Source organism: Aspergillus flavus, chromosome 7, assembly GCF_009017415.1.
Source record: "Aspergillus flavus chromosome 7, complete sequence".
NCBI classification, from domain to species: Eukaryota; Fungi; Ascomycota; class Eurotiomycetes; order Eurotiales; family Aspergillaceae; genus Aspergillus; species Aspergillus flavus.
This window is the reverse complement of record NC_092404.1, coordinates 811882-829845: the sequence shown is the minus strand read 5'-3', so window position 1 is coordinate 829845 and position 17964 is coordinate 811882. Positions and strand designations below refer to the sequence as shown.

General features: G+C 49.4%; 9 protein-coding genes across 9 annotated transcripts; 4 read left to right on the top strand and 5 right to left on the bottom strand.

Moving 5' to 3' along the window:
- Positions 1 to 34: 34 nt before the first annotated feature.
- Positions 35 to 2072, bottom strand: F9C07_2280661 (putative flavo protein). Its single transcript, XM_041287423.2, has one exon. The coding sequence runs from the start codon at positions 1784 to 1786 to the stop codon at positions 98 to 100; it is 1689 nt and encodes a 562-aa protein (XP_041150045.1). The 5' UTR covers positions 1787 to 2072; the 3' UTR covers positions 35 to 97.
- F9C07_2280660 (proline permease PrnB) lies at positions 2073 to 4162 on the top strand. The gene has a single exon (XM_041287417.2). It carries the CDS (start codon positions 2396 to 2398, stop codon positions 4070 to 4072), a length of 1677 nt encoding a protein of 558 aa, XP_041150044.1. The 5' UTR covers positions 2073 to 2395; the 3' UTR covers positions 4073 to 4162.
- Positions 4163 to 4273: 111 nt separating this feature from the next.
- Positions 4274 to 6145, bottom strand: F9C07_2280659 (putative ribosome associated DnaJ chaperone Zuotin). The gene is made up of 3 exons (XM_041295113.2): positions 5919 to 6145; positions 5684 to 5824; positions 4274 to 5616 (listed from the first exon to the last, which is right to left on the bottom strand). Exons 1-3 carry the CDS (start codon positions 6069 to 6071, stop codon positions 4573 to 4575), a joined length of 1338 nt encoding a protein of 445 aa, XP_041150043.1. The 5' UTR covers positions 6072 to 6145; the 3' UTR covers positions 4274 to 4572.
- Positions 6146 to 6561: 416 nt separating this feature from the next.
- F9C07_5452 (mitochondrial zinc maintenance protein 1, mitochondrial) lies at positions 6562 to 7040 on the top strand (the record flags this gene model as incomplete). The annotated part of the gene is made up of 3 exons (XM_041295122.1): positions 6562 to 6634; positions 6691 to 6867; positions 6946 to 7040. 3 exons carry the CDS (start codon positions 6562 to 6564, stop codon positions 7038 to 7040), a joined length of 345 nt encoding a protein of 114 aa, XP_041150042.1.
- Positions 7041 to 7277: 237 nt separating this feature from the next.
- Positions 7278 to 8501, bottom strand: F9C07_2229345 (pre-mRNA-splicing factor slt11; the record flags this gene model as incomplete). The annotated part of the gene is made up of 2 exons (XM_041295112.1): positions 7278 to 8291; positions 8361 to 8501. 2 exons carry the CDS (start codon positions 8499 to 8501, stop codon positions 7278 to 7280), a joined length of 1155 nt encoding a protein of 384 aa, XP_041150041.1.
- Positions 8502 to 8977: 476 nt separating this feature from the next.
- Positions 8978 to 10955, top strand: F9C07_2280656 (S-adenosyl-L-methionine-dependent methyltransferase). The gene is made up of 3 exons (XM_041295121.2): positions 8978 to 9497; positions 9554 to 9588; positions 9644 to 10955. The coding sequence occupies exons 1-3, from the start codon at positions 9291 to 9293 to the stop codon at positions 10536 to 10538; spliced, it is 1137 nt and encodes a 378-aa protein (XP_041150040.1). The 5' UTR covers positions 8978 to 9290; the 3' UTR covers positions 10539 to 10955.
- A 1619-nt stretch (positions 10956 to 12574) lies between these two features.
- Positions 12575 to 14159, bottom strand: F9C07_5449 (kinase-like domain-containing protein; the record flags this gene model as incomplete). The annotated part of the gene is made up of 2 exons (XM_041295111.1): positions 12575 to 12679; positions 12741 to 14159. 2 exons carry the CDS (start codon positions 14157 to 14159, stop codon positions 12575 to 12577), a joined length of 1524 nt encoding a protein of 507 aa, XP_041150039.1.
- Positions 14160 to 14496: 337 nt separating this feature from the next.
- Positions 14497 to 14736, bottom strand: F9C07_5448 (uncharacterized protein; the record flags this gene model as incomplete). Its single annotated transcript, XM_071511356.1, has 1 exon — positions 14497 to 14736. The coding sequence occupies one exon, from the start codon at positions 14734 to 14736 to the stop codon at positions 14497 to 14499; it is 240 nt and encodes a 79-aa protein (XP_071366914.1).
- A 1826-nt stretch (positions 14737 to 16562) lies between these two features.
- On the top strand, positions 16563 to 17876 carry F9C07_5447 (putative aminotransferase; the record flags this gene model as incomplete). The annotated part of the gene is made up of 1 exon (XM_041287416.1): positions 16563 to 17876. The coding sequence occupies one exon, from the start codon at positions 16563 to 16565 to the stop codon at positions 17874 to 17876; it is 1314 nt and encodes a 437-aa protein (XP_041150038.1).
- Positions 17877 to 17964: the final 88 nt, after the last annotated feature.

The window sequence follows — 17964 nt, the reverse complement described above, 5'->3', positions numbered from 1 at the left end:
TTAAGCATTACTGGGAGTAGTTTGAAAGAGAAAAGTCGAAAGACAACATGGTCTCATTGGACAAAGATCTGCAACATTCTACAGGAACCTAGAGTATTTAAAGAGAATAACCTCGTGCAAATTTGAACCCCTCCCAGCCAGCTGCTCGAGTCTGCTGGCATCGCTTGCGATACTCAATTGCGCTGCCTCCATATCTTGCCACGCTCCTCACGGTCTTTCCAGGGACGTTCGTGTTCACTCCTGTCATCCAACTATCAATCTCATTCGACAGCGCGCCCTTACTACACTCGACCACATGCTCGGTCCACCTGTCCGCAGCTTCTTCAGTTGCCTCCACTACGGTGTAGCCCTCGTTGTGGCAGAACTGCAATAGCTGATTCACAACCTGCACGGCGTGTTCAATACTCCGTGGAATATTTCCGAATGGCTGATGTGGACCAAGCACCATGAACATGTTCGGGAAAGAAGGAGCCATGAGCCCAAGATAAGTATAAGGCCGATGGTCAAGCCAGACGGCACGCTTCCCTGCTTCAGTGCCACTGCTGGCGATGAGTGGTCGATCATTCCTTCCATGCCACTCAACAGCATTAAAGGCACCAGTGATTGCATCAAAGCCGGTTGCGTAAATCAGAATATCCAGCTCATGTTCCTTGCCGTCCGAAGTAAGGATCCCATTCGGAGTGACCCTCTCAATGGGCGTCTTTTGCAAATCGACTAGATGGACGTTTGATTGATTGAATGCTTCAAAGTATCCGCTCTCCAATGGCACCCTTCGCGTACCGAAGCCATGGTTCTTGGGAATCAGACTATCGGCCACAACGGGATCATGCACTCTTGCTCGAATCTTGCTCGCCATAAACTCAGAGTATAGCCTATTTGCTTCACGATCGGTGTACGTGTCGCAGAATGCTCCTAGCCATTTGGCGAAACCGGGTTCTCCATAGAGCTTCTCCCAAAGGGCGACACGCTCTTCGTGCGATACTTCGGAAGACTTGCGAGGGTCGGGTTTATGCAGGAAGCCGGTCGGGGTGGAGGCACACCGCTGGAAGATATCGTCGTATTCAGCTTTCATTTTCTCCATGTGCTCTGGCGTAATCTTGGTGTTGCGGAGCGGGGCAGACCAACTCGCAGTCCGCTGGAAGACGGTGAGTGATCTGATACTGGGCTCTTTGGATGTTTCCGTGATGGTCTGTATCCCGGTTGCTCCTGTGCCGATCACGCCGATCCGTTTGTTGGCGAAGTCGCGCTTCATGTCGAAATCCTTCGGCCAGCGTGATGTATGGAAAGATTGACCCTGGAAGTCTTTGAGACCGGGGATCGCAGGTAGTGTTGGATTGGATAGAACACCCAAGCAACTAATGAAGAAGCGTGCGCGGTAGTGGAAACCGGCCTCATCCACGAAAAGCCAGGTACGTTCTGCATCCTGCCAATGCGCCGACTTGATTCGAGTGTTGAACTGAATATCCTTGTACAAGTCGTGTTTCTCGCAAACCCGCTCAATATATTCGAGGGTATCCGGCTGCGCGGAGAAGGTGTCTTTCCAGTTCCATTCCTGTAAGAGTTCCTTATCCCATGAGAACTGGTAGGAAATTGTTTCAGAGTCGAACCGGGCACCTGGGTAGCGATTCCAAAACCAGGTACCTCCTACTCCGTCTCCAGCTTCGAGGACTTTGACGCTCAAGGAGGGAAGATTCTTTCGAACCTCGTGTAAACTGTAGATGCCGGAAAGTCCCGCACCAATTATCAACACATCGTAGTTTTGCTCTCGTGCTCCCATGGAACCCATTTTTGCTGAGTATGTTTAACTGATGTCCTTGTGGCAGATGGGAAATTGCCAGATGGCCAGTTCATGCGGGGCCTATATGTCGTCTTTTATACTGTGGACTCTACCTACTATACTCCTGGCCCACAGTGAGCAACGGGATCATGTGGCAGACAACTTCGAGTAGGTGTTTCCCTCCACAAGATGTTATCTCCTTCACTTTCCATCTGACCTTGGTTGGAAAAAGTGGAGAAAAGATCCGATACCAGCTCTAAGAATGCATACTCGCCAAAAGAGGAAGGGCAACGCAGTCACGGGATGCGGAGACTTTCTCAACGCAGTTTGACTTTTGATTGGCCAGCCAGCCATCAAGGATATAACAGTCTTGGGAAGGTCTTAGAAGTCATGCCCTATCAAGCAAAGATAATGCCAGCAATAAGAACGTTGCTTCGTGTTAAGCCACGTCTCGTATCAGTACAAGGACGAGAGATACTAGTATCATGCCCAGTCCAGTAGATTGAATTTAAATCATGGGGTGGCCCGGCTCTGAGTCGAACCGTCCTTTCTCGACTCGTTGACACCTAGTTCTCCTCTTTTGTCTCTTTCACTAGAAGTATTGTATTCATCCTCATCATGGCTGAGACCACTGGTCCACCACACTCTGATGAGAATATTATTGGGAAGAAAGAGGCCCTTGATCTCGGAAAGGTCGAAAGTTGCTCGGCTGGCCAGTATATTGAGCGGGCTGGAGTAAAAAGAAACATCAAGTCTCGGCATGCTCAAATGATGGCCATTGGCGGTGCCATTGGCACGGGCTTCTTCGTTGGTGCTGGCCAGGCGCTTGCAATCGGAGGACCAGGCTTCCTTCTCCTTGCCTATGGACTTATGTCCCTCCTTGTCTACGGTGTTTTCACTGCAGTGATTGAAATGAGCACGTACCTTCCCATCCCCGGGTCGTCAATTGCATACTACTGTAGCCGCTACGTCTCGCCATCCCTCGGCTTTGCCTTAGGCTGGCTCTATTTCTACTCGTTTGGTATCATCGTCGCCTACGAGATCACGGCTGCCAGCCTTGTCATCAACTACTGGCCAAACAACGTTCATATCGCCTTATGGGTCACCGTCCTTCTGGTCGTCATCGTAGGTCTCAACCTCTGTCCAGTAGGTGTCTACGCAGAAGCCGAATTCTGGTTTGCAGGCATCAAAGTAATCATGATAATCGGGATGATCATCTTATCCCTCATCATCATGCTCGGTGGAGCACCCACTCACGACCGACTCGGATTCCGATATTGGAATGACCCCGGCGCAACAAACGCCTACATAGTCCCTGGGAACGGCGGCCGCTTCACCTCCTTCCTCTACGTCTGGGTCTGGTCCGGCTTTTCCTTCTTCTTCGGCCCCGAGCTGATGGTATTCACGGGTGGAGAAATGCGAAGCCCACGCAAGAACCTCCCCAAAGCATCCCGCCGCTACTTCGGTCGACTTGTCGTCTTCTACATCCTGGGCACCCTCTCCATGGGCGTGACCTGTCCTTCAAACGCCAAAGGCCTGACATCCAACACCGGCGACGCCAACGCCTCCCCATGGGTCATTGCTATCCGCAACGCAGGCATAACCGCCCTCCCATCCATCATCAACGCTTGCATCCTCACTAGCGCCTGGTCCGCCGGTAACGCCTACCTATACATGTCCAGCCGAGCGCTCTACTCCCTCGCCGTCGCAGGCAGCGCACCCAAGATCTTCGCCCGGTGCACCAACTACGGTCTACCCATCTACGCCGTCCTAGGAAGTAGCTGCTTCACCCTCCTAGCCTACCTCAACGCCGGTTCTCAGGCAGGCGAAGTCTTCAACTGGTTCGTCTGTCTCACCAACACATCAGGATACACATCCTGGCTTACATGCTGTCTCATCTTCCTCCGGTTCCGGAAGGCCTGCAACGCCCAGGGTATCGTCATGCCCTATCGTTCGAATATCCAGCCGCTCGCGGCTTGGATTTGTCTGTTTGTTTTTGCGGCGCTGTTGTTGTGTAATGGGTTTACGGTTTTCTTTCCAGGGCGGTTTTCGGCGAGTGGGTTTTTGACGGCGTATCTTGGGATTCCGCTTTTCTTGGCTATTTATTTTGGGCATAGGTTGACGGTTGGAAGGAAGGATCCATGGGTTTATAGGCCTGAGGATGTGGATTTGAGATCTGGTGTTGAGGAGGTTGATGCTGAGGCGGAGACGTGGGCTAGGTTGGAGGCTATGAAGAGGGAAAGGAACGTGAGGCCGAATGTTGTCTGGAGCAAGATATCTTTGATTTGGTCGTGAGTTGTGAGGAGTTGGTTCCTTGATGTGATGTTTATGTTAGAACTTAGTGTACTACTTTTATTTTTTATACGAGCTATTAGGTTAATGAATAGTATGCAAGTCTGTGATGAGTATAATGTGGTTAGGTAGGGGTTAGATTAAGATGGTTAGTCTTGTTGGTATAGAATATATAGGATGCTCTTGAGGAGGTTCAGGGGTGGTTATCGAAAGGACAAAGAAAGTTACCATGTCTATTACTTGTGTGAAGTGTCCTACTGGTCAGATGTAGGCCACCTGATAGGTCTATAACATTGTATAATCGCTAGCTGGAATCAAAGTATAAGATGCATCAAAATCGTTGCCTCCATTAGTCTTTTGAGAACCAAATCTATCTATCTATAGATCGTAATCATGCGTTTTATAGCTATACCCCATATCGCTTGACAAGCATCTCTAGCAAAGAACCGTGTACTAGAGACGCATTATGTTCATAACAAAGTCGTACCTTCTAGATGAGTACTCTAGAAGTTCTTGGTCTCGCCCTCCTTGAGCTTACCGGCACCAACCAGCCTCTTGGACTCCTCAGCGTAAACGTTCTTGACGGCAGCAGCATCCTTGCCGGCAGCAGTAAGACGCTCAGCCAGACCGGCAAGCTCCTCGGCATCAATCTTGCTCATGATAAGCTCAACGTCGGTCAGGACGGAGTCGACCTGAGAAGCAGAAGCCTCGCCATCAGCGAAGTAGTTGACCTCCTTGACGGAGCCCTTAACAACACGCTTGTTCTTCTTGGTAGCGTTCTTAGCGGCCTCCTTGGCCTTCTTGTTCTTCTCACGTTCAGCCTTGGCGGCCTCCTCAGCATCCTTCTTGCGCTGCTCCTCTTCCAGACGAGCCTTCTCCTTCTCCTCAGCCAGACGCTTAGCCTCGGCTTCCTTCTCGAGACGCTTCTTGTCCTTGTCGGCACGAGCAGCCTTACGGAACTTCTTAATACGCTCATCCTGAGCAGCACAGTCGTCTACGAGCTTACGGAGACGAGCAGTGTCCTCAACCTTACGCTTGCGGCGAGCGTTGGCGTTCTTCTTCTCGGTTTGACGCTTCTGGTCACGGCTTTCGCCATCATCGGGCACATCCTCGTCGAGGTATTCAAATGTACGCCAGCTGTCGAAGTTATACCAGAAGTTGTAAAAGTTGTCGACCTCCTCGAAGGTGCTGTTGTCATCACCCAGCTTGGGAACGGGCTGGATCTTGGAGAAACGACCCTCGGACTCGAAGACACGGTTCCACAGCTTGTAGAAGTTACCTTTGGCAGCCTCCTTCTTGGTGGGAGGCTCAACGTCAGCAGCTTCATCGACGGAGTCAAACTGACGACGCTTGACGGGGTCCGAGAGAATTTCGTGGGCCTTCTGGATACACTTGAAGAAACTGTCGTTCTCGTCACGGTCACCCAGGGCGGCCTTCTTGTCGGGGTGGTGGCGGAGAACCTTCTTGCGGTGGGCACGCTTGATCTGCTCGGGGGTGGCGCGCCAACGGTACTTGGTAATACCAAGGACGGCGTAGTGATCTTGGTTCTGTGAAAGAGATGTTAGCATCTTTTAAGCTTTGAAATTACATACGTAACGAGGCCGTTGCACATACCTTCCAGTCCTTAGCGTCCCGAGACAGCATCATGGGGTCTTCGTCCTCGGAGATTTCGTCATCTTCCTCCTCTTCAGTCTTCTTGACATTCTGCTGGGCCTGAATTCTCTCATCCTCAGAGAAAGTGCGGTGGTGACGCTTCTAGAGGGTTGTTAGCACCGATGCGATATATCAAGACCTGATCGTGAGATCCGCCAGGAACCCCACCACCGCATTTGATGGAATGAGTACATACTCTACGAGCGTGGGCCAAGAAGTGAGGGCCAACAGGCTCCAAGTTCCTCTGGGTAGCAGCAGAGAGAGTGCCAACGGCCTTGAAGTCCTTCTCGGCGGACCAGCCCTCAGAAAGGGCGGGCAAAGAGACGTTGACAACTTGAACAGTAGTCATTTTGTCTAAATCGAAGCAATTGTCTTTGAATGTGCTTCGGGGAAAGTAGGAGGGAAGGATACCCAATGTTGTGTGCTAGCGATAAGAATGGGGGGCTGATGGCAGAAAATTGAGAGTCCGGTTTTTATTTTTTTCTGCCCCGACTTCCCGCGTTCGGGACTGCCAATCAGGCGGCGGGTGTTTCGGAGGTCATCGAAGGCAATGGATTGACAAGGCCAGGAACGAATATTTATCTCCTCTTCACAACTTTTTATTCCAGATTTGTGATATTATTTGTCGACTTTGGCTTTCAACTATAAAAGAACCTCGCCTTTATCACCTCGGTTGACTATCTGTGTTGCCGCATCGACCCAATTTCTTCGTCGCCAAATTCTCGAATCGAGACTACAATCGCCGCAAAGCCCGGGATTTGGCACGGAGAGAACTATATAAGACGATTAAATTCTTTCTTCGAACAGCCTCCGACTCATAATCCTTTATAAACAACAAAATGACTGCTCCAGCCCTGTCAGCACGCGGCGCCTACCGTCAGATTCTCCGCGCTACCCGCATTGCCTTCCATGGTCAGTACTCTACTTCATGTGATAACACTTTTCAGGGCTGATTATCCCTCTCATAGAGGACACTCGTGTACTCCTCGCCGCTCGTCAAGAGGCACGCCGTCAATTCGACGAACATAAGCGCGTAGGCATCGATACACCCATGCAGATCAACCATGCCATCGAAGTGGCAAGCATCTTGAAGCACAACATTGTGCAAGGAGTCAAACTTGAGGGCGATGAAGCCGCAAAGTGGGGTACGTTGGTTTTCACTAATCGCGCAGTGGTTTGCATGTGTCGAATATAGATGGAGGCTAACCCTCGGGGCTCTCTAGAACTTCGCATTCACGATGATATCGAGCGTGGTGACAATGATTCGATTAAGCATGCGGGCAAGGACATCAAGATTCACAAGGCTTGTTCGGCATAAGTGTCACTGAGTGGAAACTTCCTACGAAGGATGGACATGATAACACCAGCATTTTTGCATTGTATTATAGTATACCCAACTTTTCTCTCCTTCGGCGTCTTTTGGGGTATTTCGATTGAAGATATAAATGTAACAAGAGAAATAGACACACATAACAACGCCTGCTTTGAACATACAAGTAATGCCTCCTGATTCCTAAGAACAATATGAAGAGAAGTAATGGACATGTCAACGTGCTTAATCACCAGACAAGCTGGTATATTGAACCTCACCACTACCAGGGGGCGGAGCGACAGCGTAACTCCGGGGTTTTTCCTGTTTACCGAGATCCGCGCCAGCAGCGGTAATCGCTTTGTTACCTGAGCCTGAGGCTCTCGCCGTCGTCGCGGACGAGCGGCCTTCACGCGCGTACTTCATACGCTCTTCGCGGTCCATGTTATCCAACGGCTTAGGCTTTCCCCAACGAATCCGCAACGGACAACCTTGGATGACAGCCTTACCCTGGCAGTGCTTGGCAGCTGCCTCGGCACCTTCGCGAGTAGCAAAGTTAATAAACGCCGAATGGGCGCGATGAGAACAGACCAACGACCGCAGCTGACCAAACTGCGAGAAAAAGGTACGCAGAGTATGCTCGGGAAGGTCATCCTCAACACCAGTGACAAAGAGGGACGTAACATTGGGATCCGCGGGCGGGAGAATATCTTCTTGGGAGGGCGGCAGTTGAGCCGTGCCGGGGAACGGGCGGCCTCCACGACCACCGCGCATATTTCCGCGTCCTCTTCCAGGCAAAGGCGTACCCCTACGGCTCTCAGTCGTGCGGATAGGTCCTGGGCCATTGCCGTAACGGCTATGTACCACCGGCGCGTCTGTCGACGGTTTCTCACTCTCCTCATCCTGGGGAGCCTCGATTTGACGGGGCTTTCTATAATAGGGTTCGCTGTTTGCTAATCTCCTGAGAAGCTCACGCGCTTTTTCATCTGTTTTCTCATACGCTTCGACCGCACCGCGCCCTTCTTCGATTTCCTTCTCGTGCTCCTGCGCATAGTATTCACGGTTGATTGTGCTTTCGGGACCCGGGGCAACCATCTTCAGCGCAGCATCACGGACGACAATTGGCAGGCCGAATGACAAATCGAGCATGCAGCACTGGCAACAATTCTTAAGACGTGCGCAGGTTAAGCAGATCGCGGTTCTCTTGGTGCGTGCCGTGCGGTCCGCCTTCCAGCGGAATATGGTGAACGGGCGAGTGCACTTTTCATTGAGTTAGCAGGACAAGATTGAGAATATGGTAGACCTAATCTACACACGGAACCGACTTACGATTTTGCATTCTGCGCCGTAGTCCTCTTTCAGCATCTGGACGTACGGGTTATCGGGCAGGCAGGTTTCGCATACCGAAGGAAAATCGGTTGTCTCCCATCCTGACCGGTTCAAGTCTTGTTTGATCTGCGGGGGAGGCATATTGATGTGTTGTTATCCTAGCTCAGATGGCGCGGGCCAGAGCAAGGAAGATGTGATGAGTTGGTGGCGTTCAATGACCGGCAAAAGAATGATGATTATCGATAGCAGCGTTTGTTCATACTGTGGCTGGGCGGTGTGGCTTAGTGGCTAATGTGCTGACATAACGGTAGAACCCCACGTGATACGTCCGCGGAAGCCGAGAAGTTGAAAGATTTGGAGGTAAATGCACATGTGGGGGGCTCTTCATCGATAAGAATCTATTATTGAAGATTAAGTGTCTAGACGAACATTGTTAAGGGTCCACCAGGAGCTCGTAACATCAAATCAATGTGGACTTTAATCTCCATCTCCATCGAATACGCGGAATACGATGGTTTCTCCCATGTGACTGCCTGAAGGGGTTTAACGCTATGACGGAATAACGTCCTTCCGGCGCCAGGGCCAGAACCCCGGATGGCCCCTTTCGGTCTAGCCTGCTGCTGCTTGGTTGGCTGGCCAGCTGATTGGCAGGGGAAGTGTCAAATCGTCGCAATTCCGCCTCCTTTCTTTCCGTCGATCTTGTTGCTGTTTGAATTTATTTTGCTGCTCTATTTTTGACCTCTTCTTCTCTCATTCCTGTCTCTCTTTTTCTGTTGCCTATCCGGCTACTTGGCTTCTTCCTTCCTTTTTTTTACTTCGTGGGTATAAATCACTCAGAAGTTTCCCGCTCCATCATTGCTGTCCTGCTGAATTCTTGTCTTCCACCACTTCACCCCTTTTTGAAGGCTTCAACACCAATTGCTTATAACCATGGCTCCCGCTACTTTGGAACAAGAGAATCATACTCGTGACGCTGAATTCAACCGCGTCCTTCATGGAAAGTCGTCCCAGGCCCAGGGAGGCTTCGCCGCCATGCTTGGAGGAAAGGACGCCGCTGCGCAGAAGGCTGCTGTTGATGAATACTTCAAGCACTGGGACAACAAGGATGCCGCCGAGGAGACTGAGGAGATTCGCGCGGTATGGAATACTCGAAATGTACACCTTGTCTACATGTGGTCTAACTATATAAACAGGCCCGCCGTGCGGAATATGCTACCTTGACCAGACAGTATGTAATCCCAACCCAGCTTCATACCACTGGTTTTTGTTCTAACACCCTTCAGTTACTACAACCTGGCGACCGATTTGTATGAATACGGATGGGGTACATCTTTCCATTTCTGCCGCTTTGCCCAGGGCGAGCCCTTTTACCAAGCCATTGCCCGTCATGAACACTATCTGGCTCATACCATGGGCATCAAGAGTGGTATGAAGGTCCTCGATGTCGGCTGCGGTGTTGGCGGTCCCGCGCGCGAGATTTGCAAATTCACCGATGCCAACATTGTCGGATTCAACAACAATGATTACCAGATTCAACGTGCCACCCGCTATGCTGAGCGCGAGGGATTGAGCGACAAACTGAGCTTCGTCAAGGGTGACTTTATGCAAATGAGCTTCCCCGATAACTCATTCGACGCTGTCTATGCCATCGAGGCTACATGCCATGCTCCTGAGCTCGAGGGTGTGTATAAGGAGATCTTCCGTGTGCTGAAGCCCGGTGGTGTGTTCGGTGTTTACGAGTGGCTTATGACCGACGAATATGATAACGATAACGCCGAGCACCGCAAGATCCGTCTGGGTATCGAGCAGGGAGATGGTATCTCCAACATGGTCAAGGTGTCTGAGGGCCTTCAGGCCTTCAAGAACGCCGGCTTCGAGGTCCTTCACAATGAAGATTTGGCTGACCGTCCCGACGCTATCCCTTGGTATTACCCTCTTGCTGGGTCATTCAAGCACATGACCTCGCCTTGGGATTTCTTCACAATCGCCCGCATGACATGGTGGGGACGTGGCATCGCTCATCGCTTCGTCGGTGCTTTGGAAACTATTGGACTCGCTCCCAAGGGCACCCAGAAGACCGCCGACAGCTTGGCGTTGGCAGGAGACTGCCTCGTGGCGGGTGGTGAGAAGAAGCTTTTCACCCCCATGTACCTGATGGTTGGACGCAAGCCCGAGTAAATGCTTCTTAGGATTTGCATTATGTGAAACGTCTGTACAAATACCTCTTTCGTACCAGCATCCCACCTACAGAGGAGGCGGAGTATTCCCTTTAATCTGGTGTCATGTATTCCATTGTTGACTTACTCTTCTTCCCCTTGTCATTATTATTACACACCGCCGTGGGACGCTGTGTTTGTTGTTTTCATCTCATGTGTTGTCCAAGTTGGCGGACATTCTACGAGTCACTGCTGGGAATGCGCCATGGTGATGATCTTTTTCAGTTCGTATTTCCTTGTTCTCAAGCAAAATGTGTTTCAATAGCCGCTGGTTTGCCGCAACAAAATTCCTATCATGTATTGATCTAAGATTCTCATACACGGGCAAGTTCCCTATAAAATCTACCGGTTTATATTAAAGCCATGTTCATTGCCCACCTCCAGAAACGTAAGATACTCTGAAAGCGAAAGCGGTATTGCCCGACCCTTACCAGTCACTACACCTCTTGTACCTATTTTGCTCGTGGCTGAAGGGCGCTTGGACCATGTGTTTGTAGACTTCTCTTGTACTTAATCCAGCTAGAGGTGGAGATACATGCTCAGCATCATTAAACCCCAAAGATAGGGAAATCCACTTTTGTGTAAATAAGAAACTAATCTCTAAGTCAAGAGGCAACGCTCAAAGCTTTAATTAAGCTTGCTTGCACAGTGTGGTCCCGGTCCCATTCAGGTACCCCAATATCTGGCTGTTCCACATATATATATAGTTTCATACGATGTCTAGCAATTGGTTCCTTATAATATAACGTGGATATTTAACTATGATAATCTGCCTAGTGTCCTGTATTCTCTGTAACTGAGACTTTTTAATTGTGATTTATCGCAAAGACCTCACAGCATCTGACAGATCATGAGGCTCGAATAGGTACGGGCAGTACAAGCTCAAAGATATTCGGAGCAAAGTAACCAAGAGAATGATTGTAATCACTATATTACCATAAGGGAACCTACAAGTGTACTGTAGCGCTTATATACCCGTCCAGTCCTACGGTCTTGAGGTAAAGAGAGGTGTGCATTGGACTTGTATTGACAGATTCATCTTGATGTCTTGTCGGTAACCCGACGCAATCACCGATCGCCGACCCTTCGGGCTTTGAAGTGGAGACAAACTTTAAACTTTACTTTTTACTTTTAATGTTATGGTCGATATCAGAATTTGTTTCCAGGATACAGGTTCGTTTTCCGGGAGTTAAAGACCCGTTCGAGTCAAGACCGACCCTTGCGTCTTCATGACCAGTACTACGCAATAACATATAACCTGTACAACTATAGCTATCTAGTATGCGATATTCGGTATTGGCCGGTAATCTAGGCTTGAAGCGAAAAGGCTCTAATTCGCGGAAAATGAAGGTCTGATTCTGTCTACTAGGTGAGCAGTGCCGCCCTGAGGTCGCGCTATTCAGGGAACGCAGTTCAGTCGGACCTGACTAGTAAGCGATGCAAGCATAGCTAGTGCACTATGCAGCGCCCCGGCAGCCAGCAAGCGGGCGCTCGATAGAACTCGGGAGCATTACCCAGGGTACGGGCACGTACTATGGGGTAGAGCTCGACTCGCAGCTGAGCATGGAGGCATACAAGGCTGAGGTGTCCAACAAGGCGGACACGAGCCTCAACGCCTTCAAAGACACCGTGGGGTCCACGTGGGGAGCTAAGTCAGCGGCGCTACGGGGCATCTACCTCGCGGTGGTGCACCCTCAGATGCTGTACGGGGCTATATTCTGTTTTGATCCGGGCCTGATCACGGTTGGCGTTTGATAGGTGGCCAAGATGCTGTAGCATGTCTAGAAGCGCGCGGCCCCGGCTTGGATTCACGTAGCACGGTCTGTTTGGAAGCAGACAAGGGAATCCAGAATCATCCTCGGACTTCACAGCTAGGGAGATTGAAGACTTTGAATGCCGCTTGAAGTTTCGTACTGACAAGTTTACGTCTTAGCAATCAGTGGTCTTATGCAAGGTGGCATAAAGTTAGCTTCTGTGTAAGCAGGAAGTGTGATCTCCCTAGAGGGGCGACCGATGCCACCTCAGGCAGATCGTGATACCCAACCCAACGGCCAATCCGACAAGAGCTCCTTCCAAGAAGCCTCTGTTTGCAACATCCAGATACTGAGCCAATAAGAATCAGTAATTAATAAAATAGGATAGGGTGCATAAGGCATCATCATACCTTTGGACCTGGGTCACGCTCAGCTATCGGCTGGAGAGGTGGCTCTGGCTCATAGCTCACATTATTATCCACCCCAAGTTCGTTGTAGTATTCCTGAAGCTGTTGGATTTTTAAATGAACGAAATCCTCTCGTCGTTTGTGCATTTCTGGTGATGTTGTAATAGCACGGACTCTCTGTGCTATGCTTGATCTCGGTCCCCAGCAATATTCGTCGAGTAAATCCCAGTATAGAAGATCAACGGAAGCAACCATATGCGATGCAAGTGTGAACCATGCAGATTTGTCTTCAATGGATTGTCGCATCCGAACTGACAGGCGGCAATCATGTCCAGTCAAACCCCGAATTTGCTCGCGTTCCTCCAGCACCTCTAAGAATAGAGTTGCCTTCGGGAGAAAAGATTCAAAGAAAGCGTCAGGACCATATTGATTAAGAAGTGAATGGGGCCGCCGCAAGAGTAACCACCAAGGAATGCTTGCCGCAAATTGAGAAGGAGCTGCATAGCTAAACTCCCAGTCAAGAACACCCACAATCCGAAGCGAGTCATCTACAAGAACATTTCCAGGGCACAGATCATCGCAAAACAGCTTAAAGGGGCCGCAGTCTTCATTGGGGATGAAATTCAGGGCGGTGGCTTTCATCAACTGACGGCAGGCATATTTCTCTCTACAGTCCTTGGAGTCATACACACTATTGCGCTGTTGCTCTAGGTGCATTGACTGCAAGGCTAAAAGCGAAGTGATGTAATCGACGGAGGTATGGTAAATCCTTCGCGGTGTACAGTCATTCAATCCACTGGTCCGTATCAACTCGTTCAGCTCCCTAGTCAAGGGTCGTCCATCAACAACTGGCTTCCCAGTCATGCTGTCCTCACTAATGCTGCCGATCTTGTCAAAGTCGAGTCCCCAGAGCTGAAGCAGAATTTCCGCCATTTCTCCATACAGCGTCTTGAGTGTCTCGGGGTTGATGGTGGGATCCAGAGTGTCATGCTTGTCAGGGAGATCGTTTTGTCTTAAAACATCTGACATCTTCTTGCCGTCAATCCAGGTCATTATAATATAGGGGCCCAAGCCGGTTGGGTTCTCATCTCCCATTCTATAAGCGATGACGCGCGGCACAGGAATCTTGGTTTCTCTGGCGATGTATTTCATCAAGACCGCCTCTCTACGGACCTTCTCGTCCAGGAACATGGATTTTCCAGGAAGTGGAAATCGGATTAACCAGTCCTCTCCCTCATCATCCCAATTAAGACGGAAGCTAAAGTTGAACGACCCACAATGCATGGAACATAGCTTGCAGTCATCTCGTTGCCGATAGCGATTCGCGAGCTCGCAGATTCCAGCACTTGAGTTGGAAGCCAACTTGATCCATTCCTGTCTCAGATTGTCGACAGTGTCGAGGTTGATATCGTCGAAATCCATTTTGCTCGTCCAAAGTTGGCTACGACGCGAGTCTACAAGTTCTCAAATAGGGAGGAATCGCTCCTTGCCCCGGAGCTTAATATATCCGGGCCGGGGCTTGCTGCAGTCAGCTGATCCCTCAGATCCCCCTGATATCATTATTCTTACGTTCGTTTAAGAGGATATAGAGGTCTTGAATTTAGTATGGATGAAAAAGTTGTTTATCAATCGACAATACTGAATGTCACGTTCAGTTTGCCGTCGAAACTATCCTCCGATCGACCACAACCCGTCGCTTGTCTCAAAAAATCTTATATGTCTAGTAGCCTCAACGAGATTGAGTCCACAGTAATCCCCATCACAATCCCCCGTTTGCTCTTGATCGAGCCTCCGCATCTGCTCTCTTTCGCTCACGTTCTTGCTGCGATGAGCGTCCGGCCGTTGATAGCAGCATCATGGTGGCTTGGTCCGTCAACGCTTCATTCAAGGCAGCGCGATCCTCAGATTTAATAGTTTTCGGTTTGCTGTCGGTTCCTTCGAGATTTTGGAGTGCCGCCTCCTGATTTGCCTGGGTATTGTTCTGTAGATTGGAGCTCATCTCGGCGGAGGATCGAAGGATCAGCCTGATAGTCTTCTTTGGTGTCCTGCAAAGGTGTTAATATACTGACCTTTCACTAGGCAATGTAATTTGATTCAAGGGGAGAGGTGCGGTATATCGCAATCAAAACGTTGGGACTTGGATATAGCCTTTGTGGGTGGTTAAGGAAGGAAGTCAACAACGTGAGGCGTAGTCAGACTATCATACAGGTACCCCGCTTTGAGCTTGAATGCAGCATTTGCCCGGGTTGGCTCATATGGGCTTAGACCAGGCTGTGCCGTCCTGCAATTCAGATTGGTTGACGTGTTGCAATTGAAGCACCTCTTATATAGCAATGCAATGCACTGCGGTAACACAAGCTTAGGTGCATGTTGGAGTCAAATCAACAATTAGGTCTCGAGCAGAATGTACAGTTTGCCTGTTCCGAACCAGCAGGACATAAATCGTTAAGTACCGAGGTTTTTCAAGGAAAGAGCTTGACTGTAATATGCGGAGTCTCCTGCGAGTGCATTCTTCTTATTTTCACGTCAGCCTCACTCATGTCTAGTTCTGGTGGAAAATAAATGGACGTTTCTTGGATCATCAAGATCATATAAACTTCGGTATCAGCCTTTCCTTCGTAGCTCCAGTACAGGAGGGCTTTAAAAGTATAGTATAAAATCATGTTTGGTAGGGCAAGGATTGAAGCGTACAGAAGCTTTCGCTCAAAGTACTAGATATCAGACACGTTGGCTTAGAGGGCTTCCTGATCATGATGTATAGATTATTCCAGGATATCCTATACCCAAAGGATGATAGTAGCCATGCAAGCTTAGTTTACCCCAACAATATGTATCATTCCAGCTCCCGATTCAAGCCGAGATCCTTGTCGCGGAGTTTCTACAGGTGTCGTGGAGGGTATTCTAGATGCTTGGCCTCTGGATATGGAAGCTAGTACTTCAGCTGTTGCCGATAATTCATGGGAGTTGCCGAACTTTAGACTATTTGACGGCTTGTCGTCCTGGAACTCTTACTTTGCTTTCAGTGAGACATTGTCGCCTCTTGAATGATGTTGATATTGGCCTGGGAGGTGCATTTAGCTCAAAGTCACATTGCCACAGTAACACCTTTCAACCTGCCGCCAAGGGTCACTAATTTTGCGAACTGTACTATTATATATCCGCCAGGTGGGAAAGGTTGGGACTATCAAAATGTGTACTCTATCACTAATAGCAGAGCACGCTGTAAACAGTGCTGTTCTCAACTTGTTGCCTTCCCTTTGGGGGTGGCCATGGGGGAGTCCCTGGGGAACGGCGACGTGAGCTAGCCAGTGCGATTAAGGGTTGCACCTGTTAGGAATGAATAGGGCTATGGTCTTGCCTGCCCTAGTCTCATAAGGAATGGGGTTAAGTGGGTCTCGACATAGTCATGAATTGAAAATCCTTAATTTTTAATACGCTTTTTGTATATAAATACGCACATATATGACCTATGTTAGGACTTAGGCCTTTTTTAGCGGTATTATACAGTTGAAAATAGCCTATAGAGCAAGTCGAGTCTGTACGTATACGACTTTGAGGGTTCTCGAATTCATTGGACGATAAAATCTCGGTGACTCGGTCATTCCTCGGAGATCCACCCGAATGTAACCGTCCGTAACCGTCATAACGCCGAAGTCGGTTGTGGAAGTATACCCAATTCTTTTGTCAATTTGACTCAGCCTAGAAAGAACTTTGATATTCAGCAATATAAACCTTGCAGAGTACCTGTCGTATTCGGTATTCGTTTACCACTATACCCTTTCTTTCTCCCCTTGCTCGCTTTCTCTAAGTGTTCCACCACCCACAATGTCGCTGCCAGAAACAACACATTCAACCATCTCCCAAAGGGCACAGAGCGCTCTAGTAGCAGGTTCAAAGAACCTGATGTGGGACGTGATGAATGACCTATGGTGCGAAAAGACAAACCCCAATGGATACGTGAATGTGGGCGTTGCTGAGAATGTCCTGATGCACGATCACCTGCTGAGTTTTATAAACCGGCAACTCGACCTGCCTGCCAAGCTACTCACGTATAATGATGGACCTACTGGGTCAGGGAGAGTTAAACGTGCTGTGTCTGCTTTTGTTAACAGACACTTCCGTCCCTTCCATCCGGTGGAGCCTAGTCATCTGTTTATTACCAACGGTGTTTCGTCGGCAATCGAGCATGTGTCTTGGGCTATAACGGAACCTGGTGAGGCAATTCTTCTGGGAAGACCGTACTATGGGACATTCATACCGGATATATCATTGCGACCTGGAGCAACCGTTATCCCCGTGAGCTTTGATGACTGTGATCCGTTCAGTTTGGAGGCAGTCCAGAAGTATGAACAAGCACTGTTGAGTTTCCAGGAGACGACAGGACGGAAAGTAAAGGGGCTGGCACTCTGCCATCCTCACAATCCACTAGGGCGATGCTACCCCAGAGACGTGCTATTGAAGTTGATGGAACTCTGCCAAAAATACCAGATGCACTTCATCAGTGACGAGATTTATGCATTGTCCGTCTGGAAGAATACCGTTGACGAGAGTCCGAAGCCTGTCGACTTTGAATCTGCCCTTTCGCTTGATCTGACGGGTATCATTGATCCCCAGCTTGTTCATGTACTATGGGGCGTGAGCAAGGACTTTGGCGCCAATGGTCTCCGACTAGGCGTTATCATCTCACAAACCAATCGTGACATCCTGGCTGCATTAAGGAATGTTGGTCTATATTCTTACGTATCGGGGGTCTCAGAGTATCTGGTATCTCTCTTGCTTGAAGACGTCAATTTTACGGATGAATATATTCGGTTGAACCGCGAGAAGCTCTCGGAGAACTATTCGTTCGTTGTGCAGCAGCTCAAGAGTAACGGTATTGAATATTCGACTGGAGCCAACGCCGCATTCTTCATTTGGATGAATCTGGGCAAGAAGTATCGCGAACTACACCCTGAGGTCAAGGACGTTGAGGAAGTCAGTGAAACGGTCATGGATCTCTTATTACAGAAGAAAGTCTTCTTAGCTAGCGGCTCGTTGTTCGGTTCGGAGCGTGGTGGATGGTATAGAATAGTCTTCTCACAACCTCAAGAGTATCTGAGCGAGGCTGTACGGAGAATTATGGCTGCACTCGAGGCTTAGGATGATTCTCCCTCGAAAATGGCAACTATAGCAACCTTGAGGCCATATGAATTCTACAGAAAAGCGCCGAAGTTGCCTATCTAGAAGC

Bases quoted from the DNA above. Each gene is read 5' to 3' on its own strand.
- F9C07_2280661 (XM_041287423.2), bottom strand. From the start codon at position 1,786: ATGGGTTCCATGGGAGCACGAGAGCAAAACTACGATGTGTTGATAATT.
- F9C07_2280660 (XM_041287417.2), top strand. From the start codon at position 2,396: ATGGCTGAGACCACTGGTCCACCACACTCTGATGAGAATATTATTGGG.
- F9C07_2280659 (XM_041295113.2), bottom strand. From the start codon at position 6,071: ATGACTACTGTTCAAGTTGTCAACGTCTCTTTGCCCGCCCTTTCTGAG. The intron at 5,825-5,918 runs GTATGTACTCAT...ACAACCCTCTAG, and splicing joins TCTTGGCCCACGCTCGTAGA to AAGCGTCACCACCGCACTTT. The intron at 5,617-5,683 runs GTATGTGCAACG...TCTCTTTCACAG, and splicing joins GGGACGCTAAGGACTGGAAG to AACCAAGATCACTACGCCGT.
- F9C07_2280656 (XM_041295121.2), top strand. From the start codon at position 9,291: ATGGCTCCCGCTACTTTGGAACAAGAGAATCATACTCGTGACGCTGAA. The intron at 9,498-9,553 runs GTATGGAATACT...CTATATAAACAG, and splicing joins AGACTGAGGAGATTCGCGCG to GCCCGCCGTGCGGAATATGC. The intron at 9,589-9,643 runs GTATGTAATCCC...AACACCCTTCAG, and splicing joins TATGCTACCTTGACCAGACA to TTACTACAACCTGGCGACCG.